General features: G+C 33.8%; 1 protein-coding gene and 1 non-coding gene across 3 annotated transcripts; both read left to right on the plus strand.

The window, feature by feature from the left end:
- The first annotated feature begins 2,314 nt into the window (after nucleotides 1-2,314).
- On the plus strand, nucleotides 2,315-6,422 carry LOC110657313 (uncharacterized). 2 transcript variants are annotated; one of them, XM_058148577.1, is made up of 3 exons: nucleotides 2,315-3,051; nucleotides 4,936-5,494; nucleotides 6,093-6,422. In XM_058148577.1, exons 1-2 carry the CDS (start codon nucleotides 2,643-2,645, stop codon nucleotides 5,001-5,003), a joined length of 477 nt encoding a protein of 158 aa, XP_058004560.1. In that variant the 5' UTR covers nucleotides 2,315-2,642; the 3' UTR covers nucleotides 5,004-5,494; nucleotides 6,093-6,422. The 2 variants fall into 2 exon arrangements, with proteins under 2 accessions (XP_058004560.1, XP_021670163.2); XM_021814471.2 differs by having other exon boundaries at nucleotides 2,322-3,068.
- A 3,248-nt stretch (nucleotides 6,423-9,670) lies between these two features.
- Nucleotides 9,671-9,774, plus strand: LOC131181027 (U6 spliceosomal RNA). The gene has a single exon (XR_009149656.1). It is a non-coding gene; the product is annotated as a U6 spliceosomal RNA (small nuclear RNA).
- Nucleotides 9,775-25,461: the final 15,687 nt, after the last annotated feature.

Below are 25,461 nucleotides of genomic sequence, written 5' to 3' on the forward strand. Positions count from 1 at the left end.
CTCTTTCTAGGACCTCGTACGATCCTATGGGTGAGAACTTAGTTTTACTCTTTTCTTATCAAATCTTTTGATCATTTGATGCAACCTTTAGTTTAGTTTAGAATATTTTAGTATTTTCTTACTGTTGTTTTAGCAATTATTTTCCTTTTTTTATTTTATTTTATTTTATTTTATTTTTTTTACACTCCCCATGCCAATAGTTTTTGAAGTTGTTACTCTTGAATCAAAGCTTGAGAATTTGTTTCTCATCACTTCCATAAGGTTAAAACCAAGAAACCCTAAACTCTACCTTCATTCATCACTTGGCTGAATTAAGAAGAAGGACAAGGAAGGAGTTTTTGAGTTGAAAGGAAACTTTGGTCACCTTATTTGTATGGACAAACTAGAGGATCAATACTTGGTGATCTTCACTACTTGAATTAAGTGTTTGAATTTTGATTATGCGCCTTGGGGTAAATTCCTTAACATTAATCTTGTTAATTTTAGGGGTTTAGTTTCCTAATGGCAATTAGGATTATTAGCAATTGAGATATAATTTGTTATAACTAAATTATGTGTTTTTGCAATAGTATAAAGTGTTTGTATATTACATGAACACTAGAAAAATTTTAAATTCCTAATTTTGCACCCCTAGGTACATTAATCTTTCAATGTGTTGTCAAAAACAGTTTTGTTAGCAACGAGTCTCCTATCTTTTTGGGTTTGAATTCTTTTGCTTACTTGACCTGTTTCCTATTTTCAACCTCACTTCATATTGCCTTTAATCATTCTTCAAGCTAGGAGTGTGCATTATTCAATTCTAACGGAATAACTGAATTGTGCTGTTAAAATTTGGTCCTTTCATCAATAATAAATTCGACTCAGTTTGACTTTTGGTTAATAATTATAAAAATTTTTGGTCTTCAGATATAAATTTAGGGATGGCAACAGCTCGGGTTTTTGCTGGTACTTATCTGATTGAACCTAATAAGATAGGTTTGGATATTATATAATCAAGTTTGGGATGGGCTTGGGTTTTTAATACTCGTGATGGGTTTGAATTTTACATGGTGGGTATCCGTTACCCAAACCCGTTTACATAAATATTTAATTAAATATAAAATATATATTTTTTATAATAATATTTATAAATTTTTATATATTTTATTTTATATAAAATAAAATTGAAATATTTTATGAAATTATTAATTTTTTAAGATATAAATTACTAATAAAATTTTTTTTATATAGATTATTAATTAAAATATATGAAATTAAACAGGTTCAAGTATTTATCGAATGATAATAATCGGGTTTGGAATGAGTTCAGGTATTTGAGAATAAATTTTAATCGAATTTGAAACAGGTTTGGGTTTTGAGAATATTAATCGAGTTCGGATTCGGGTATAATGATTTTCGCAGGTACTCTACCAGTTGTCATCCCTATATAGATTCAGTAACCTTTGATTTGGTACCAAATTTCTATTAATTATAATTTTATTAATAATATATTATTAATAATGATTATTTTTTTGATTTTATAATAATATTTAACTCATAATTATACTGTTATTAATATTAAATCATATTTATCATTTTTTATTAATAAAAAATTATAAATATATTTTAATTAATTAATTAATAATATAAAATATATTTTTTTGGATTAATTCGGTTATAACCAATAATCGATTAAATATTTTTGGTTTTGGTAATTTCGGTTTTCTTTCAATTTCGATTTGATTCAATTAATATTTTTAAATTAAAATTGATTAGTAATTCAGTTAGTTGAACCGAATACTCACCCCTATTCCGAGCCTTTTCACATCAATCAACTTCTTCCTTGTAATGTCTTTTGGCTTTGGAGTTAACTTGTCATCACTTGACATATTCTTTTTTTTTATAATGGCCTTTTTTTTATAAAAAATACATATATATAAAAATATCACATACTTTGATAAAATCATAATAATTTTATCAACACATAATAATTAATTTTAATCCTTCAAATTTTATTGTTATCAAAATCAAGCTGATTTAAACCGTATGGCTAAAAAAACTTTTGTTAGATGTGGTGAATGATTGGTAAAAAATATTATTATAATGAATTATAAAATTTTTATAATTTTTTATTTTTCATATTTTATTATTTATTATATTTTCAGAATCTTAAAATTATATAGTTATTTATTTATATTTATTTATATAATACAGTGTATTTAATGTCTCACTAATCACCACAGCAACGATACAGCAAATGCCTCGAAGGTTTCCTAGCAGAAAAGCAATTGCACACACAAAGGACGCGTATCAAATATGAGACAGTACCGACTTCCTTTACAGTACCTGAGCATTTCACAGGCATTTACTTCAAGCCGAAGGCGCATAAAGACGCCGTATGAGATAACCAGCACACAAACGCCGCCAAGATTTTGGATTCTTACCCAAAAAATGCAATCTTTAACCGCCTCTTTGCTCCCAGCTCTCCCTATATAGCTTCGCCCTTGGCCCTACAATTTTCTAAACCTGCCCTATTTTGATCGGTCCGATTCATCTCCTTTTTTAATTAACTTTTCCCTGTTTTCATTCTGCAGTTCGACTTTTTTTATTTATTTTGTCACCTCTTTACCATATCATCCTTGACTCCTGAAAGCCACCTCACCATGGCACCAAACTTAGCCATCGACTATCCCTACAAATGCAGGCCATCCACTCTCTTGAACTCTCTTTTCATGTCCACACTGAACGTGGCCGCGAAAACGCTTGTTTCTGTGGCATCAAACTTGAAGATAGAGCAATCGGAGAAGTGGAGACCCAGTGACCATTTGAGGTTTGTGGTCATGTTAGTGACATGGGTCACCGTCTGGGTTTTTAGGGTTTTGATGGATCTTTTCCCTAGTGTTATGACCTTCTCTCCAAACTATCTTCTTCTTGGACGCCCCTCGTCAGTTGGATCATCCACTTTCGCACTTCCAGCTCCATCTTCATCGGCAACAGCATTACCAGCTTCTGCTGCTTCCTTGGATTTGCTTCTGCAAGATGATTTTGATGGACCTTCAGTTCAGGCTCTCGGTAGGGCGCTCACACATGTAAGCATATATATATTTTGGTTTTAATCCCCTGCTGTTTATTATATGGCATTTGTTTAAACTTCTATTTAAGGTAAATTATAGAGTTCACTTAAGTTTTCAATTTTCATAAATATTAAAAAAATTATATTTTTCCTTAAAAAAATTATATTTTATATATAAAAAAAGTTAAAATTTAGTATTTTAAGTGCTATCTAATAATTTTTCGAAATTCAAATGATCGAGGATTTGCTACTTGCCCTCCTTCACTTCTTTTTGAATTATTAAATTAATATAGTTTATCCTTTTTGAACATTAATTTAATTAAACTTCATTTATTATAAATTAAAAATATAAATATATAAATTTTATTTACTTTATATATAAATTTTATTTTGTTATCTTAGGTTGATGATAAACCTCGTCTAGACTTTCTCTTTTAACCAATCAGTGAAGTTGCTTTTAGCTGGCTTATTGATAAGCTAATATGGGCACCGCTTAGCGTAGTGAGAAGGTGGAGGCAAGAGAAGATGATAATGAGTTAATGAGCTAATGAGCTCCTAAAGAAATTAACTAGAAAATAGAAATAGACGTAAACGTAGGCCACGTATCTGTACGTGGTTAAATAAGTGAGGAACATGTGGTTTTGCATGCATTAGGCTACGAAGACCACCTGTAAGCCAAAAAAAAATATTAGTTGAAGCGCTAATTTTACAAAAATAATTTCATATAAAATAACAAATAAATAAACATAAAGTATGTAAATTAAATAAAAAAAATAATTTAATTAATTTTATTTTACCTTTAAAATGGTGATAATGAAAAATGAAAAAGTCTCAAATTTAAATCTTCTAATTCACTTTTTTTTTAAATTATTCACTATTATAATAAAAAGAAATAATTCTCATTTTAAAACTTATTAATTAACTCATCTCTATTAAATAATAAATAAAAATAGATCTTATGAATATGAAATTAGATTAAAAAAGAAAAATTATCAAACAGTTTAATTTAAATAACAATATTTATTTATGTGTTGAATATTTAGTCACTGGTCAGTCTATATACGTGGAAGTAATTACAGTTTCACTCCCAGACAAATTAAAATGATGAATAGAAAATGACCATACCCTCCCTTTGAAATATACTTTTTGTTTTAGTTTCGTTAAATAACAGAAATTCTATGTTTTAATGTCGATATTTATGTATTATTGAATTCTCAAATTAAAAATCTATCTAATAACACATAAAAAATTTGCATCGATCATAATAATTAAAGGAACTCATAAATCCTACTTTTTTAAAGAAAGAATCGCATCAGTAAAATAAAAAAAAATTTATAACTTTCAGAGATCTATAGATAATGGACTTTCCCTTCTTTGTTTGAAATTTTAATAGAGTAAAAAATTTAATTGGTTAAAATATTCATAGTTGATTTTAATACAGAAAATCTAAAATGATTTAAATTATTAACAAAATTATAAATTTAATTGAAATGAATCAATAATTAAAATTTTAATTTGAAATTTTAATTAGTTAATAAAAATTAAAAAAATTAATAATTTTAATTTAAATTAGTTTATAATTTTGAATTAACTTGAATTTAATCTGAAATTATATATATATATATATATATATATATATATATATATATATATATATTAATTAGATGAATAATAAAAGTTAACTTGCTATTCCTTTAAAATAATTTAATTTGAAATTATTCAAAAATTTAAGAAATAAATGATTTATAATCTTCATTTATTTTTTATTTTTATTATCAAATACCATCAGAGCTATTATGATGATGATGATGTTGTTGTTGTTGTTTTGCTTTTTAGACAAAATAAATTAATTTTCACTTTCTTGTAATGTTTCTATGCGACAGATCCTTGCATTGATGAACGAGATACCAGCCACTTCAAGAAAATACCAATTTGCTATGGCGATGGGTGACCAGATCATGAACGGAAACTCCAGAGTCGGCCACGTGTAACTCCTACAAGTCAATCGGACGGCTCTGTCTTCAGCATTCGCGCTTACGTTAAGCCTTCTTTACCGATCCATCCAACAGCCACATGCCTCAGATGGTTCAGGCGCGTGGATCTCACGGTTCATAAGGGCATTGCCACTGGGGTCTTACATATCATCGTACTTGAAGGGGTTGAATTGTTGCATAAGAAGTGTCACACAAACGGTGCGTAAAGGCACATTGGCTTTGCTATTAGAAAAGAACAGTCAATTGGACGGCGGCGGCGTCGTTTATGAGAGAGCGGACGATGTGGTGGCGGAGAAATTGGCACAGGAACTGCTTTGGATAACGAACAAATTGAGGACCTATGGGGCATTGAACGAGGCTATGGTGCAATGGAGTTACGCCTCTTCTCTTGCTTCCCTCGCTTTCTCCGCTAATCCCAGAGTCCAGGGTTACATTGTGAAGATCTCAGGTCTCTCTCTCTCCACATTAATAACATCGTTATAGAAACTTTACATGGGTATTTGTGCTTTTTTTAGTTATCGTTACTTTGTTTTTAAAAAATTATTTAACTTCTCCATAAAGTTTTTAAATATTTTAAAATTTCTCTATTTTATCTTATAAATTTTAAATAAAATAATAATTATTTTTAAAAATATAAAAATAATTATACTCACAAAAAATAAATGTATACAAATTTGCTTTTTTTTATATAAACTAATGTAACAAATATTATTTTTAATTAATAGTTAATAATATTATTTACATTTTATTGTTAATAATATAAATAATTTTTATTTGTATTTAAAGTAAATAACATGAAATGAAAATAATTGTTTCATGTTGAATAGTTATTCTCCTTCGATTTTTTTTAATGTTTATGCTCTATTAATGAAAGTCACATTAATAACTGAAATTTTAAAATACAATTATTATATGTACAATAATTATTTGATAATAATTGATAATACTGATTCTCATGCAGGTCTTACTATAATCAATGATTAAAGATCTATTCATTTCATATAATAAATTCTCTTAATAATGGGTTGTGGTTTTGGCAAGTGCAGCTATATTAATTGGAGATCTCTCAGGCAATAACAAGGTAGAAGTTTCAACACAAGTGAAGTTCAGATTGTTAGTGCTTTGGATTCCACTGATTTGCTATGCAAACAATGGATTGTCCTATCCTTTCTTGACGAGCTTTGAAAAAGATAGAAGCAGAAAGAGCAATGAATGAAGCCATTTCCACCTTACCTCCAATGGATCAAGAAGTTTTCCTCATAAATTGGTTACAAGATTTCACTTTGTGTGCCTCAGATTGGCCAAATCTGCAAGTTTCTTATGACCGGTGGTGCAGATGCAATCGTCAGCTTGCTCAATGAGTTTATATATATATATATATATATATATATATATATATATATATTATGAATAATATGTTTCTATATTGTTTTCTTTTTAGGTAAGTATCCATATATTGTTGTTTGGACTTCATATACATGCACAATTACAAATTCGGATTTAATAAGCTCTTTGATTAGTATGTTTAACAAAATATATTAATTTTATTATGAAAATGTCTAAAAATTTATCTATTTTTAGCGTTTGAATTAGTTTTTAGCAATTGATAAGTAAAAATAATTTATAGAAGAGAAGTCGGAGTACAATTAAGACGTAGAAGGCAACAATATGATCACAAAATCAAAAGACCATAAAAGGAAGATTCTAAGATCACAAAAATAAATAAACATAAGAAATGCAAGGCTATAGGAAAAGACAACTACAAAACAGAACATATTGACCATAGTTGCCATTCTATCCAGCAAGAGCAGCTAAGAAAGGGAAAGGGACTACTAGCTTGACATATGAACCCAAGCAATAAAATCTCCTAGGTGAAGACTAGATAAGATGATGCAATAAGCCTCTGCTCTACTCCAAACTCTATATCAGGAACAGTTACACCTTCATCTAAAACCTACCCTAGACGTGATATCTTAGTGAAATAGACCCACAACAAAATAATAAGGCTTCATTGGCTCAAAAGCTCTCTTACAACTGAGCTCATGTAACACCCTCCCCGTAGCAACTCCGTACATTCTACTGTTCCGGTGACTGGTGTCGGTCCGGACAGCTAGAACATCCGGAAAAATATTAAAACTAAAGTGAGGAACCATAATTAACTCAAATATTGATGAGAAAAATTTAGTAAAAATTTTAGAAATAAAATACAACTAAGTCAAATGAGCCGGTGCCCAAGCGATGGGTAACCCAGAGGGAAGTTGCGGTTCTCGCAACGAGAAGCCCTAGACCCGAGAGAAAATTCATAAAATAATTATTGGGACTCCAGAGAAGGGTTATTGAGGTTCCCATGGCATTAGAATGCCAAGAAAATACCTAGAAAAATTTTTCAATCGGTACAGACAATTTTGACCCGTTAAGCCAAACGGAGGGCATTTTGGTCATTTCGCCTTCAGAGGTGATTTTTGGCCGACTTGTCCAGTTGAGTAAATAATTAATATAACATAAAATATGAATAAACATTACTAGAAATGAAATTTGAAATGAGTAGTGAAAGAAAAGAAAAGAAAATGCAAAATAATGCAAAAATGACATCATTTAAAAATTTTGACCAATCACAAATTAAGCCATCAATTGACTAACAAATAAAAGACATAAATAAAGACTAAAGGAGTTAAAAAAAACGTGAGCAGCTCCTTCTTCTCCTTCATGAAAACGTAACCCTCTCCTTTCCTCCCTCCATTGATGAGCTTGGCAAGCTCATGAAGCCCTAAACTCCCACCATATTTCCTCAAGTTCTCAACACAAAAATTTATTCTAGAAGCTTGCTAAGGTGTTTGGGAGCAAAAGGGAGAAGAGAAATTAAAGTTGGCAAGCTTGGAGATTCTTCAAGTTGAGGTTAGTGCAACTATAAACATAAAACTCTTAAATTTCATGATTTTGGACTTGAACTTAGTAAGACTTGTAGTTTAAATGAACAAAAAAACCTTGTGTATGAACACTTGAATTTTGGCTGCCCTAGTAAAAGAATATGTAGGAATGTTTTGATGAGCTTGAAGTGAATTAGAAACCATATTTGAAGTTATAAACATATGAGTAATGCCTTAGTAGCTAACTAAGGTAAATGGCATAAATTATGGATTTGAATTAGGGTTTTGGGGAGTGAAAAATTGATTTGGCTTAGGAAATTGTTAGAGCACATTTTAATGGTCAATTAGTGACCATTTTAGGTATGTTGACCATAATTAGAACTGAAAAATAGTATGGTAAAGTGAAAGTGAAATGCCCTAGGGCAAGACATAGGGTGAAAATTCAGTCCTTTGCCTTTACCATAACTTGGGCTGTGTTAGTCCAATTGGTGTTTGGCCAATTGGACATGAAACTAGGCTTATAATGGCACATTTTTGCTGAAGAAACCATGCCCAAAAGACCAAAGCAACAGGACCAAAACTTGGCCCCAATCCGGATATCCTGAAACTGCCTCTGCAGAATTGACCAAATGAACTCACTGTAGATTTGGTCAATTGACCTGAAATTTTTACAGCAACAAGTTAAGACATAGACAAACAACTTTCATGAAGAAACCTACCCCAAATTATGACTAGAACCTAACCCAAATGGCAGTCACGATTCTCGTTCAAACTGCAACTCTGCAGATTTTGATTTGAGCAGTAATGTTTGGATGGCTATAACTCTCTCTAGAAAACTCGGATTTAGGCGATTCTTGAACCGATGGAAACCTAAGGTATGGTAGAACATTTCATAAGAAGAAAGTTAGACCAAATTATGAACGTAACTTGATCAAATTACTGACCAAATTTGGATAAAAAATCTGCTACACCCAAAATCTCAGCATGAGCGATTGCGTGAGCGATAAACTTATTTTGGCCATAACTTGAGCTACAAAACTCCAAATGGAGTGATTCAATAAAAGAAATTCAACTAGACAAAATAAGGAACAACTTTCATGTTTACCATTTCCTCAAATTCCCACTGTAGAAATATCAAATGGAACAATAAAGATGAAGCACCAAATCTGAAAATTTTGTTCAATTAGCATTAAGCTTAGAAATGGTATTGGCAACCAATACCAACAAGTTTTAAATACAAAATGTGGTATGTTTGGGGTGTTAAAACCAATACACCTATTTTCTATCCAAAAGTCAACATTTTTGTTGACCAATGAGGTGAATAGTGACACCAAAACCAAAAATTGGCAATTTTGCCAAAATGACCTAAGCTTTGAGAAAGTGACCAAAACTAACAAGTTTTAAACACAAAATGTGGTATGTTGGGAGTGGCAAAGTCAATGTGCATATTTTTATTCTAAAAGTCAACATTTTTGTTGACCAATAAGATGAATAGTGACACTAAAAATTTGAAATTTACAAATTGAAGAATTTAAAAGTTTCAAATGCCCTAGTAGGCCTAATGTGATTGGTTTGGATAGGTTGGCATGCCAATAGTGTAATGATTGGGAACCAGCCATTAGAGGAATTGTCCGCTTTGGCCATGAGCCTCACGGTTTTGTCCCATAGGTGGAATGGAGCACTTCCCAGGAGGTCACCCATCCCAGGATTGCTCTCAAACGAGCACGTTTAACCCTGGAGTTCTTCCAACTCTCCAGGCCGTTCCACCAAAAGGCGCATAAAATTGGAACGATACAGAGAAGATTAGCATGGCCCCTGCGCAAGGATGACACGCACAAATCGAGAAATGGTCCAAATAAAGGTCCTGCGAAAGGATGATCCCTTAGGCAAATCCCACATCGGCAAAGCACGGAGATGGTCTTGGGTTCAAAAGTAATGATATATAAGATGGGGGAACTAATCACTAGAGGCGCCTTTTGGTGGAATGGCCTGGAGAGTTGGAAGAACTCCAGGGTTAAACGTGCTCGTTTGAGAGAAATCCTAGGATGGGTGACCTCCTGGGAAGTTCTCCATTCCACCTATGGGACAAAACCGTGAGGCTTATGGCCAAAGCGGACAATTCCTCTAGTGGCTGGTTCCCGATCGTTACAATTGGTATCAGAGCCGCTCGCGTGTCCTCTTGGGCGATGTGGGGCAAACCTCAGCGAGGACGCTGAGTCCCGAAAGGGGGGGAAAAAGGTCCTGCGAAAGGATGATCCCTTAGGCAAATCCCACATCGGCAAAGCACGGAGATGGTCTTGGGCTCAAAAGTAATGATATATAAGATGGGGGAACTAATCACTAGAGGCGCCTTTTGGTGGAACGGCCTGGAGAGTTGGAAGAACTCCAGGGTTAAACGTGCTCGTTTGAGAGAAATCCTAGGATGGGTGACCTCCTGGGAAGTTCTCCATTCCACCTATGGGACAAAACCGTGAGGCTTATGGCCAAAGCGGACAATTCCTCTAGTGGCTGGTTCCCGATCGTTACAAATAGGGTTCTGATAGCAGTACTGCGTATGATATATGGCTTCATTGCCATTCTGTGATGTGATAGCCTATGGCTATACTGATTATGATGTTTTACTTGGCTTTATGCCTTATTGTTTATATGGCTTATTAGCCATTCTGTTTTGCACTGGAGACACATTGTGACCGATGGTGTGACGGCCGAGTACACGGTACCCAGTGCTAGTTTACCCGTTTATCCAGTCCGGTCAATTTGTATAGGTTACTTGGGCATGGAAAAGTATAACTGTAATTGAACTGATTGTTAAAGAAAATACGAAAACTAAATATCAGGAATGATTACGATAGAATACAATGAAAACTTAAAATTCATGAAGAAGTTAATATCATAAAACATAATTAGCCCTCGACTAAACACTAAGTTGGTAATTATTCAGTTCTTATGAACGCAATGGCTAAGAAATTATGATTTTTATGTTGCATATTATTTCTTTCTATTTTATTATTTGCACCACTAAGCTTTATGCTTAGCGCGTCGCTTTTGCAACGCGTAGGTACTGAAGATTGGACAGAGCGCCAATAGACCACAGATTGATAAAGCGGTTCACGATTACGCATAGTGTGCGTGTCACCTCACCGTCGTGATGCATTGGTAGGACGCTAGATGTCATTTTGGTATTTTGTAATTGATTTTATTTTCTCATATGTATTTGAACTTATGTAATATATTTTGATATTCATGTAAATAATGAGAATTGTGTTTGTAAATGGAAAAGTGAATGTTTATCTGTAATTTATATATGATTATCACATGTGATGCAAATGGATCAAATGAGATGAATGATTGAGAAAATGAATGGTTGACAAATGTTGAGAACTGAAATTGAGAAATATTGATGAGATTTTGATATTGGAGTTTGGAAATGATTGAATGTGAATATTGGAAGTGTTTTTCACAGGTTCCGAAGAACTGTTTTCTCCATTTTTAGCCGGTACTCCGCCGGATTTTCTTTAAAATTTTCAGAACCCCCAAATAAATAATAATTTTGATAAATGGCTTAAATAAACTATATTTCACAAGTTATATTTAAAAAGGAAGAATAAAAATGAATTAAGATAAAATAGAGTGCTCGGCACACTGAGTGGCATAACTTGCTCGGCTACACTGTAGTCGGGTAAGGGGTGTCACATTTAGTGGTATCAGAGCACGGTTTAGGCGTTTCTGGTCCTAGATCGAGTCTATACCATGCATTGCATTTGTAAGAGTCGAGGTGACACTAATGCAGATCTGTTTGTTTTTCTTATTTTGAATAGGATATGGACCCTTCATCTCAGAGAGCAGTCGAGGAGGAAGTGGAGAGTCATGCTCCACCAAAGAAGTGAGGCTGGGGCATGAGAGAATCTGCCGCCACTCAAGCGAGCTGCTTTCGGCCTCCACAGGCCATGTTCCAACAAATGGCCGACTTCTTTAGACAAATGGCCGGGGTAATGCCAGCACCACCACCACCACCACCAGCTCCACAGCAGAAATCACACTTGGAAAGGCTAAGAAAGTTTGGGGCGGTGGATTTTTATGGCAAGAGAGAAGATGACTCGGTGGCAGCCGAGAATTGGTTGAATAGAACAGGCAGAGTCTTAAAACAACTCCACTGCACTCCAGAGCAAAACCTGGAAGCTGCCATATCTTTGTTGCAAGATGATGCTTATGAGTGGTGGGACACTGTGTCCAGTGAAGTGCAGCCAGAAGCTGTAACTTGGGACTTCTTTCTCTCAGAATTTAAGAAGAAATATGTGGGTACTGTATACCTAGAAGAGAGAAGAAGGGAATTTATTAATCTGAGGCAGAGACAGCTGTCAGTGGCTGAGTATGAGAAGGAATTCGTCCGATTGAGCCGTTATGGAAGGGAGATAGTCCCTAATGAAGCTGAAAGATGCAAGAGATTTGAAGAGGGACTAAATGACAACATCAAGATCCAGCTCACTGCCTTGGGAATCACTGACTTCACTAAGTTAGTGGAAGCTGCATTAAAAGTGGAGAAAGTGAGAGTAAATGAACAAAATAGAATAGATAGGCAGCGTAAGAGGGAATTTGGACCAGGACAGTCAAGTATACCGACTGATAGTAAGAAGTTTAAGGGTTCTGGTTCACAAGATCAGACACAGGGCCACAGAGGCCAGATTGGGATATCTATAGCTAGTTCTCCGGGCACAATAACAAGGGGATCAACCCCAAAGCCTGAATGTATGCATTGTGGTAGAAGACACGAGAGGGAGTGTCATTCGTTAGCGGAGAGTGTTTCAAATGTGAGGCTACGGATCATTTCATAAGAGATTGCCCTCAGAGGAGTGGTTCAATAGCTCCGGTACAAGTTGATAGACCTTCCCCTATAGTTCAAAGAGGTAAAAGATCGGGTAGAGCAGAAAAGGCTGACATTACACAGAAGATTGTTTCTGAGACAGTTGAAAAGCCCGAAGTCAGGGTGGCACCACAAGTATATGCTATGGAAGCTCAGGAAGAGCCAAACCCAGACACTGATGAGGCGATACAAGGAAGTGAAGAAACAAGGAGGTAGCAACTCCTCGATTACTTAAGTCAGGTAAATTTCGAGGACGAAATTTAAATTAGAGTGGAAGAGTTATAAAACCCTCACCGTAGCAACTCGTACATTCTCTTTATTCGGTGACCGGTGTCGGTCCGGACAGCTAGAACGTCCGGAAAAATATTTAAACTAAAGTGAGGAACCATAATTAACTCAAATATTGATGAGAAAAATTTAGTAAAAATTTTAGAAATAAAATACAACTAAGTCAAATGAGCCGGTGCCCAAGCGATGGGTAACCTGGAGGAAGTTGCGGTTCTCGCAACGAGGAGCCCTAGACCCGAGAGAAAATTCATAAAATAATTATTGGGACTCCAGAGAAGGGTTATTGAGGTTCCCATGGCATTAGAATGCCAAGAAAATACCTAGAAAAATTTTTCAATCGGTACAGACAATTTTGACCCGTTAAGCCAAACGGAGGGCATTTTGGTCATTTCGCCTTCAGAGGTGATTTTTGGCCGACTTGTTCAGTTGAGTAAATAATTAATATAACATAAAATATGAATAAACATTACTAGAAATGAAATTTGAAATGAGTAGTGAAAGAAAAGAAAAGAAAATGCAAAATAATGCAAAAATGACATCATTTAAAAATTTTGACCAATCACAAATTAAGCCATCAATTGACTAACAAATAAAAGACATAAATAAAGACTAAAGGAGTTAAAAAAAACGTGAGCAGCTCCTTCTTCTCCTTCATGAAAACGTAACCCTCTCCTTTCCTCCCTCCATTGATGAGCTTGGCAAGCTCATGAAGCCCTAAACTCCCACCATATTTCCTCAAGTTCTCAACACAAAAATTTATTCTAGAAGTTTGCTAAGGTGTTTGGGAGCAAAAGGGAGAAGAGAAATTAAAGTTGGCAAGCTTGGAGATTCTTCAAGTTGAGGTTAGTGCAACTATAAACATAAAACTCTTAAATTTCATGATTTTGGACTTGAACTTAGTAAGACTTGTAGTTTAAATGAACAAAAAAACCTTGTGTATGAACACTTGAATTTTGGCTGCCCTAGTAAAAGAATATGTAGGAATGTTTTGATGAGCTTGAAGTGAATTAGAAACCATATTTGAAGTTATAAACATATGAGTAATGCCTTAGTAGCTAACTAAGGTAAATGGAATAAATTATGGATTTGAATTAGGGTTTTGGGGAGTGAAAAATTGATTTGGCTTAGGAAATTGTTAGAGCACATTTTAATGGTCAATTAGTGACCATTTTAGGTATGTTGACCATAATTAGAACTGAAAAATAGTATGGTAAAGTGAAAGTGAAATCTGCCCTAGGACAGCAGCATAGGGACTGAAAATTCAGTCCCTTTGCACTGCCATAACTTGGGCTGTGTTAGTCCAATTGGTGTTTGGCCAATTGGACATGAAACTAGGCTTATAATGGCACATTTTTTCTGAAGAAACTATGCCCAAAAGACCAAAGCAACAGGACCAAAACTTGGCCCCAATCCGGATACCCTGAAACTGCCTCTGCAGAATTGACCAAATGAATAGTAACTGTTCATTTGGCCATAACTCACTGTAGATTTGGTCAATTAACCTGAAAGTTTTACAGCAAAAAGTTAAGACATAGACAAACAACTTTCATGAAGAAACCTACCCCAAATTATGACCAGAACCTAACCCAAATGGCAGTCACAGTTACTGTTTAAACCTGCAACTCTGCAGATTTTGATTTGAGCAGTAATGTTTGGATGGCTATAACTCTCTCTAGAAAACTCGGATTTAGGCGATTCTTGAACCGATGGAAACCTAAGGTATGGTAGAACATTTCATAAGAAGAAAGTTAGACCAAATTATAAACTTAACTTGATCAAATTACTGACCAAAGTTGGACAAAAAATCTGCTACACCCAAAATCTCAGCATGAACAGTGCACGTGAACAGTAAACTTATTTTGGCCATAACTTGAGCTACAAAACTCCAAATTGAGTGATTCAAAAAAAGAAATTCAACTAGACAAAATAAGGAACAACTTTCATGTTTACCATTTCCTCAAATTCCCACTGTAGAAATATCAAATGGAACAATAAAGATGAAGCACCAAATCTGAAAATTTTGTTCAATTAGCATTAAGCTTAGAAATGGTATTGGCAACCAATACCAACAAGTTTTAAATACAAAATGTGGTATGTTTGGGGTGTTAAAACCAATACACCTATTTTCTATCCAAAAGTCAACATTTTTGTTGACCAATGAGGTGAATAGTGACACCAAAACCAAAAATTGGCAATTTTGCCAAAATGACCTAAGCTTTAAGAAAGTGACCAAAACTAACAAGTTTTAAACACAAAATGTGGTATGTTGGGAGTGCCAAAGTCAATGTGCATATTTTTATTCTAAAAGTCAACATTTTTGTTGACCAATAAGATGAATAGTGACACTAAAAATTTGAAATTTACAAATTGAAGAATTTAAAAGTTTCAAATGCCCTAGTAGGCCTAATGTGATTGGTTTGGATAGGTTGGCATGCCAATAGGGTTCTGATAGCAGTACTGCGTATGATATATGGCTTCATTGCCATTCTGTGATGTGATAGCCTATGGCTATACTGTTTATGATGTTTTACTTGGCTTTATGCCTTATTGTTTATATGGCTTATTAGCCATTCTGTTTACCTGCCGGAGACACATTGTGACCGATGGTGTGACGGCGAGTACACGGTACCCAGTGCTAGTTTACCCGTTTATCCAGTCCGGTCAATTTGTATAGGTTACTTGGGCATAGAAAAGTATAACTGTAATTGAACTGATTGTTAAAGAAAATACGAAAACTAAATATCAGGAATGATTACGATAGAATACAATGAAAACTTAAAATTCATGAAGAAGTTAATATCATAAAACGTAATTAGCCCTCGACTAAACACTAAGTTGGTAATTATTCAGTTCTTATAAACACAATGGCTAAGAAATTATGATTTTTATGTTGCATATTATTTCTTTCTATTTTATTATTTGCACCACTAAGCTTTATGCTTAGCGCGTCGCTTTTGCAACGCGTAGGTACTGAAGATTGGACAGAGCGCCAATAGACCACAGATTCGGTAAGGCAGTTCACAGTTCTGCATAGTGTCTGTGTCACCTCACTGTTAGCAGTGCATTGGTAGGACGCTAGATGTCATTTTGGTATTGTGTAATTGATTTTATTTTCTCATATGTATTTGAACTTATGTAATATATTTTGATATTCATGTAAATAATGAGAATTGTGTTTGTAAATGGAAAAGTGAATGTTTATCTGTAATTTATATATGATTATCACATGTGATGCAAATGGATCAAATGAGATGAATGATTGAGAAAATGAATGGTTGACAAATGTTGAGAACTGAAATTGAGAAATATTGATGAGATTTTGATATTGGAGTTTGGAAATGATTGAATGTGAATATTGGAAGTGTTTTTCACAGGTTCCGAAGAACTGTTTTCTCCATTTTTAGCCGGTACTCCGCCGGATTTTCTTTAAAATTTTCGGAACCCCCAAATAAATAATAATTTTGATAAATGGCTTAAATAAACTATATTTCACAAGTTATATTTAAAAAGGAAGAATAAAAATGAATTAAGATAAAATAGAGTGCTCGGCACACTGAGTGGCATAACTTGCTCGGCTACACTGTAGTCGGGTAAGGGGTGTCACAGCTCATATATTTGATCTGCCTTTACACCCAACAGTGATGCATCAAGGCTTTTACTAGTGAAATTGGCTAGAATGGGTATGATCCCAACGTATCCAACCAGTCCCCAACAAGACGACCATGAAATCCTTAGTTCATTTCACCTAAAACCGTTCTTCCTGCCAGAGAGAATCAAGACTTAATTAAATACCTTAACGAGTAGTAAAGGGACTTTCCCAATAGAAATCAAATATTGTGATATGTCATCCCAAATATATTCTTGCTCTTGGCATTCACGGGGCCCATAAATGAAATCCCCTATAAAAGCAATGCCACTACTAGGAGATATAGATCCTAATAGTAAAATCCATCTTTTAAATGTTTTGCAACTAGAACGACAAAGGAACCCTTATCCAAAACACCATGATGCCTCCCGAACTTCCAACCGATTCAATTGCTAACCAACTGAAATCATAAATGCCACATTTCTGCAAATAGTGGAAAATGACCTAAAATTCACTTTTTGTCTCTAGACGCTGCATCAACCTTAAGTCCAAACAATCAAGCTCTTCAAATTAGATTTCTTTTTGATACCTCATATGCCTCTTTTGAGTTCCATGAGATAACAGAGAGCATCCATTGAAAACCTAGAAAGAATGATAGATGAGGAGAGAAAGAATTTCACCTTGAGCTATTACACAACAAAATTGAATCAACAACTTGATGATTAAATGGATTCTTTATACTTGTTCTGATCTTCTACAATTTGCTTCACTAATTGATCAATAAAATGAGTCAAAGATTTTCTTCCCACTTCCAATGTTAAAACAACATCATGATAAGGTGAGATTTGACCCTTGTCTAAAGTCAGAGCACCATGTTGCATATTCATATGCCTTAATTCTCTATCTGAAGTAGAGAAAAAGGATCTAAATTTGCTTTTCTTGGGTCTCTCACCACATTAATATCATCATTAATTTTTTTTTTTTTTAGTTCTTTGAGCATGGTTTTAGATTGTGAAAGTTGTTCTAAAAACAATACAAGTTGTGCTTTTAGAAACTGCATTGTCATAACCCAATTAGGGAGTCATCATTGGCGCTAGCCAACAGGTTAGCACAAGGTTTTCATACCCGTAGCAAGGCCAAAACTATAACTTTTACTTGACAAGGGCCCACTAAACTATTTAGAACTCTTATAAAAGTCAAAGGGACTCAAACTCAATAGAAAGAGCTTACACTTTAAGTGCATTATGCAGAAATTTATTTTTTCATTCTTATCTTAATTTACTTTGTCCTTTTCACTTTGCTTTGCTTGAGCAAAGCTAAGTTCTTTCTACACCCCTTGTAAAACTAGTAAGAACCATTGGACTTTCTCTAGTCAACCAAAGGGTTACTTAGAATTGTTTACCTAGGAAGAGCATACTCATTATCTTATTTCTCTTATTGCTATTTAGAACTTTGATACATTAACTTTGAAAGTGTTCCTTTAAAAGAACAATGTTACATAACGTTATTATTTAACTTTAACAACATTCTATTAACCATACTAAACATCACTTTGCTTTCCATTTTCCTTTTCATTTTATCTTTAAGTCCACCTTTAGTATTTAAAATACATAAGAGGGCATTTGCTTACCCTAGTAGACTTTCTTTACATATATTTCTTGTTTAGTGTGATCAAAAGGACATTACGTGCTTTATTAATTTATTCATTACCACATACTTTTATGAGTCATCTCATTTAACCAACATAATTATTTTGTAAAGTTAAGGATATAACTTAACAAGTTATTCTTTCTCTTTTTTCTTTGCCATTTCTCTACCAACTTCTATATGCAATTAGGGAACTAATCATTCCCTTCTTACACTCACTTATTAAACATGCTTACAAGGTTATGTTTTATGCTTCATGTATTTATTATGCTCTTTTAGGGAGAATAGCGCACTTACTTATGTAACCATTCAGTCTTATTGGTAGTCACTTTCACATCCTAACATATATTAGATTCACATGCCCACATTAACCTTACATATATATGTACATCCACTAGGCTATCTCATACCTTAACATTGCATAATTACAATACAGGAGACATTGACATACTTAAACCTACTATTATACAAATAGACATAAGTAGTTTACTATTATTACATGAGCTATATTTATAACTGCCAAAGCCTTCCTCCATCGTTGCTCATTTGCTACCTACAAAACCTACATTGGTTTGGGAGGGTGAGCTGGAGGCTCAATAAGCATAAACTACTTAAAACATATATATACTCATTTCCATTTCATACGCATGAGTGTGTTAATCACATGAATGCAACAAATCTCAAATATTTGCAAACATGGTAGTCATGTCACTAGTGTCTAGGCTATAAACCAACATGCCTGGTTCATATGATGGCTCTTTGGGACTTCTTCTTGACATAATGAATGTGTCTGGCTCATACAGAAGCTCTTCAAGGCTTCCTCTTTAAACATGATATGTATCATGTACTGGGAGCCTCATAGGGTCCTCACCTGGCCTTTTAGATTTGAAACATACATAGGATAACAACACATGATCTCATATACTATTTGGGAGTCAGTGGATCATCCATAAACTATCTCACATCATAAATATTATGCAATTGCAACAAAGTATGGTTCTAATGCGTTACACCCTAATATCAATGCATTTTCATGATGCATGATTATGCTTAAAGTAATAATTTTAATAAATAAAGGCATTTGAAATTTAATTAAGCAATATATACTTACCTCGTATAGAACTTATCAAACAGTCTTACCCCCTTGTTCTAGCATGTAGATATTAACTTTATTGTGTGTTTCCTAGGGTTCTCTGACACCAGACTAACTTAGGGCTTGACTTCTTTAGGCTTTGATCACCAACTCTGAACAAGTGGTGAAACCACAAAACACATGAACTCTTTATTAAAGACTCAATAAAAACATTCTAAGAACCTTTACCCTTAATTCTATACTTCCTAGGCTCATAAAGTTAGGTTTTTATTGTTAGTATAGTATGCCCTAGAGCCATATTGTGTTATAATATTTTGTAAACAATTAATTCCTAATTAATGGGAATTTCATATTTCATATTAATTAAAGTGTTTAATTTATAGGAAAGATGCCCTTTAGTTTATTGTGGATATTCTATTTGTCACATCTTACCCCTCTGTAAGGCATAACATGATCCCGTAGAATACCTAATGAACTATCAAACTTCACCTACCGATAACTTATTAAGTACCCTACAAGGGATTTTAAAACCATTTTCTTACTTTTTGGAAGTGGTGAGCATTTTCTTACATTTAATAGAAGTTTAAAAGCTAGTTAAAATTTTTGTCCATTTTTATTTGTCCGCAAATTTTTAGAAAAATTTTGGCAAAATGCCGTCTGTATTTTAAGAAAATAGTTATTTAAAAACCTATAAAAACACTTCCAATATCTCATTTCATCAAATCAAACACTACCACAACAAACTCAACATCAAATTTTCCCAAACTCCAAAATTCAATCAATATTTTAATTCAATTGTCATCTAAAATAATACTCAATAATTCCATTTATTTTTCATTAAAGTAAAATCAAATTACATCCATCATTCAAATATACATGAGAAAATCCAAACTAATTTAATTACAAACTGTAATGGTCGGGCTCCAACCACTAGAGGAATTATCCGCTTTGGCCATAAGCCTCACGGTTTTGTCCCATAGGTGGAATGAAGAACTTCCCAGGAGGTCACCCATCCTAGGATTTCTCTCAAGCGAGCACGTTTAACCCTAGAGTTCTTCCAACTCTCCAGGCCATTCCTCTAAAAGGCACCTCTAGTGATTAGTTCTCCCATTTAATATATCATTACTTTTTGAACCCAAGACCAACTCTGTGCTTTGCCGATGTGGGATTTGCCTAAGGGCCCTTTCTCCCCCCCCCCTTTCGGGACTCAGCGTCCTCGCTAAGGTTTGCCCCACCATCGCCCAAGAGAACACGCGAGTGGCTCTGACATCAATTGTAACGATCGGGCTCCAACCACTAGAGGAATTGTCCGCTTTGGCCATAAGCCTCACGGTTTTTTCCTATAGGTGGAATGGAGAACTTCCCAGGAGGTCACCCATCCTAAGATTTCTCTCAAGCGAGCACGCTTAACCCTGGAGTTCTTCCAACTCTCCAGGCCATTCCACCAAAAGGCGCCTCTAGTGATTAGTTCCCCCATTTTATATATCATTACTTTTTGAACCCAAGACCAACTCCGTGCTTTGCCGATGTAGGATTTGCCTAAGGGACTTTTAATTGTAACACCCTTATTTGTATAGCCTGGTATATTTTACTGTTCCGGTGACCAGAGTTGGTCCGGACAAATAAGGGGATTAGAACCACACCTAAGACAACTAGATAAGCCCTGAACACAAATAATCAGTAATTGTCAATTAGTTAAGTATAAATAAGAAAAACAGAACATAAGAGGTTAAATGAGCGGAGAGTTACAGCGATGGGTGACCTTCTCGGGAAGGACTGCGAAGTCGATTTAAGCTCAAATTTCGAATCGTAAAATGTGACGTCGCGGTCCTTAGGACTATTGCGAACACAATGGAAAAGAGAAAATCATGAAAAAGAATTGTTAAGCCGATCAAATAATTAGGTCAGGGATCTGAAACAAATATTAAATTATTTGCAAACCGGATCAAACCGGCGAGGGGCAATTTGGTCAATTTACCCCGAGAGCTAACTCCTGACCTAACTGTCCAATAAAATCAGAGAAAAGAAAATTTCAGGATCAAGAATTAAATTAAAGAAGAATGGAAAAAGAAAAAGAAAAAAAAAAGAAATTACATTAGTGACATCATCAAAATGACATAAGCTATGACATCACAAATAAATTATATTTAATTAAAATTTGACAAGTCAAAGAAAAGAGATAAAATCAAAAATTGAAAAACAATTTTCACTCTTCTTCTTCCTTTAACCGTAGCACCTTCTCACTTCTCTCTCTCTTCCTTCATTTCTCCACCATTGATGAAGCCAACCCAAGCTCCATAAACCCTAAATTAGCCATAAGTTTCCTAAGAATTCTTAAGAAAACCTTATCCTTGACCCTTGATTTAGCTATTGACAACTTAAGAAGGGAGAATAGACATATAAAAAGGTTAGTGTTGCTTTAAAATCTCTTTTTTAATTCATGTGTATATAGTTAAGTAAATCTTGAATTTAAGAAAAAAAAATGAAAATGAACAAAAGCAAGCACACCCCTACCTACATGAATTTCAGCCTAGAGGTAGTGAACTAGGGTTGAGTGATTTTGATGAAAATAAAGAAATAGTTAAGTGCAATTGAGTGTGTAGGTACTAATTATGCATTTAGATTTTACTAATTGAGCTAAGCATGAAAATTAGGGTTTTGGCACTTAGGGTTTAGGAGAGAAAAATGTGAGAATTAGTTTAATGATGTGGCTGACCTTACTTAATTTGAAAAATAGTCATGTATAACCAATTGTTGTGTGTAGGAAGTGTTGGAATTAAGTTTAAATTCGGATTGGTTATGGTCATTCTGCAAGCAGCATGACCTAGGTCCCTTTCAGGGACCAAAACTAAAAATTTACCAACCCAATTGGTGTGAGGCCAATTGGGAATGAAACTAGACACAAAATGGCACATTTTTCATTTAGGAATCATGCCCAGAAAGTGACCATAACTCAGTGAACAAATTGGCCAAATCTGGATTAGGCAAACTGACCTGTACAAAAATGACCAAATGAACAGTGTGAACAGACACTGTTCACACTGTTCATTTGGCCATAACTTGAGCTAGGTAGGTCTAAAAGACCTGAAATTTTGCCAGTAGAAAGCTGAGATATAGACCTACAACTTTCATGAAGAACACAAGTCCAAATTATTCCCTTAACCAAGTCATGTAGCACCAAAATTTAGTGATCTAAAACTGCCAGAACTAAATTAGTGCTTAGAAAATCTGGGTTAGACTAATCCGGCAGCCATGATTCAAATGGCTATAAATTGAGCTACAAAACTCCAATTGGAGTGATTCAAAAAGGAGAATAAAGTTAAGACAATAAGGAACAATTTCTATGAAGAAAACTTAGCCAAATTCTAACAGCAACATGACCAATGGAACTGTGCAACATAGGACACCAAAACTGAAAATTTACAAATTTACCTAAAAGACTTAAAATTTGAGTAAACAACCAAAACAAACAAATTAGGTAACCATAATGTGGTATGTGAGTGAAATTAGAATTTTCATACTTATTAAGCCTTAGAAAGTCAACAAATTAACTTGAATAGTATAGTGAATAGTAATCCCGAAACACAAATTTTAAAGAACGCCGAGTTTAGCATATTAAAGCTAGGTAAAAGTAAATTTGAATTTATTTTTGGATTTATGATAAGTTATGATACTAAAACACTGTGAAACTGTGTATTTCAGTGGAAAAGAATACCGGAAAAGAACTCGAGGTGTTGAGTCAAGGCTAAGAGGCTACTCGTATAAGGTTTGTGCACATCATAGAATTTTTGTAAATTTTCTTATGCACATCGTTTTGAATGAATTGAAATTTTGAATTGTGATATCATTGTCTTGAAATGTTTATTATGCTTTTAATTTAAATTGTTGAAAGTTTAATTGTATATATTTAAAATGGCATCAAATGTTTAGTATATTGTTAAGATAGTTTTGAAACCACAGTGTCATGACCATATATTTGAATACCTCACTAGCATGACTAGTGGGGGAAATTAGTTTCGAATTTTGATTCTTTCTCTAGCTGAAGTGTTGAGGTGTGTGCCAGTAGAAGAAGAAAAAGAATGGGTTCCCATATATTTGAGCTAGCTAGCCTTGTGTTGTAACTTCTCCTTAGCCTTTGGCTACTGAGATGATATTTGTCTGGAATGGCATGATATAACTGTGTGTTTTTATAAAATTTGTTTTGAGACTTTCGAAATGAAATTATTTGGATTAAAATCTTATAAATCATGTTTTGAATTTATATTTTATGTTCAGTTTAATTTTTGAATAAAGTATGATGTAAATTTTGCATAAAGGTTATTTTAGTATGTTGTGCACCACTGAGTCCTAGCACTCAGTGATGGCTGTTATTGCTGTCGTAGATATAGAGACTAGAGGAGCAGCAGAGTGAGCTGTTGAGGATTGAGGAGCTACCTACTCTGAAGTTTATCGAGTATATTTTATACCCTAATTGTAAAAATTATTTTGATGTATGTAATGCATGTAAATGTAGGAAATGGTCATGGGCAGTTGTATAAAGCTTGTAATAAATTTTGGTTTGAATTTTTCCTAAAGTAAATATTTAGAATGATGTATCTAAATTGTTTTATCTTTATTGAGATATGAATGGAAATATTTTGTTTCAAATTGAATGAAATTAAATTATATTATTTGATGATGTTGAATTTTGAAAATTGAGAAATGATGTTAAAATTGATTGGGATGGATGTTGAATTGATGAAGTTGTTGAGAAAAATCTTTGGAAGTGCTTTTTACAGGAATTTGAAGAACTGTTTTCTCAAAATACAGACGGCACTTTGCCGAAATTTCTATAAAAATTGCGAAAAAATAAAATGGGACAAAAATTTTACTAGTTTTAAAACTTTGAATAAATGATTTTAATATCTATTTAGAAATGCTCACCACTTATAAAAATAAGAAAATTGTTTTAAAATACCTTGTAGGGTACTTAATGAGTTATCGGTAGGTGAAGTTCGGTAGTTCATTTGGTATTCTACGGGATCATGTTATGCCTTACAGAGGGATAAGGTGTAACACAAACTCTATACAACTGCTCATGACCAGTTTATACATGTACATATAATTACATATACCAAAATAAATATTACGATCAGAGTATAAAATATACCCAACAAAACTTTAGGGAGGTGGCTCCAAGATCCTTAGCAGCTCACTCTGCTGCTCTTCTAGTCTCTATATATGCAACAGCAATAACAGTCATTGCTGAGTACTATGACTCAGTGGTGCACAACATACTAAAATAATATTTTATGCATAATTCAAATCACATTTATTCAAATACAGTACTGAAAATGAAAGACAGATATAAAACATGATTTATAAACTTTTAATCCAAACAATTTCATTTAGGAAGTCTAATTTCATAAAAACACAGTTATATCATGCTATTCCAAACAATACTCGTCTCAATAGCCGGAGGCTTATGAGAAATCACAAGGCTAGCTAGCTCAAACTATGGGTACCCATTCAAATTTCTTCCTCTACTGGCACACGCCTCAACACTTTAGTCAGAGAGGGAATCAAAATTCAAAACTATTTCCTCCCACTAGTCATGCTAGTAAGGTATTCAAATATATGGTCATGACACTGTGGTTTCAAAATTGTCTTAGCAATTTACTAAACATTTATTGCCATTTCAAACATATACAAGTAAATTTTCAATAATTTAAGTCAAAAGCATATTGTTCCTTTCAATCACAATTTTTTAGTACAATTAAGTTATTATTCCTTTCACACAAATTGCAAAAGAAAATTTAAAGACAATTTTTATGTTATGCACAAACCTTATGCGAGTCGCCTCTTGGCCTTAACTCGATGCCTCGGGTTCTTTCCCAGTATTCTTTTCAATTGAAACATACAGTTTCATAGTGTTTCAGTATCATAATTTATCATAAGTCCAAAACTAAATTCAAATATATTTATATCGAACTTAAATATGCTTAACTTGATGTTCTTTAAAATTTACACTTTGAGGTTACTATTCATGATACTATTTAAGTCAATTTGTTGACTTTCTAATGTTTAATAGGTA

This window comes from Hevea brasiliensis, chromosome 6, assembly GCF_030052815.1.
Source record: "Hevea brasiliensis isolate MT/VB/25A 57/8 chromosome 6, ASM3005281v1, whole genome shotgun sequence".
Classification (NCBI taxonomy): domain Eukaryota; kingdom Viridiplantae; phylum Streptophyta; class Magnoliopsida; order Malpighiales; family Euphorbiaceae; genus Hevea; species Hevea brasiliensis.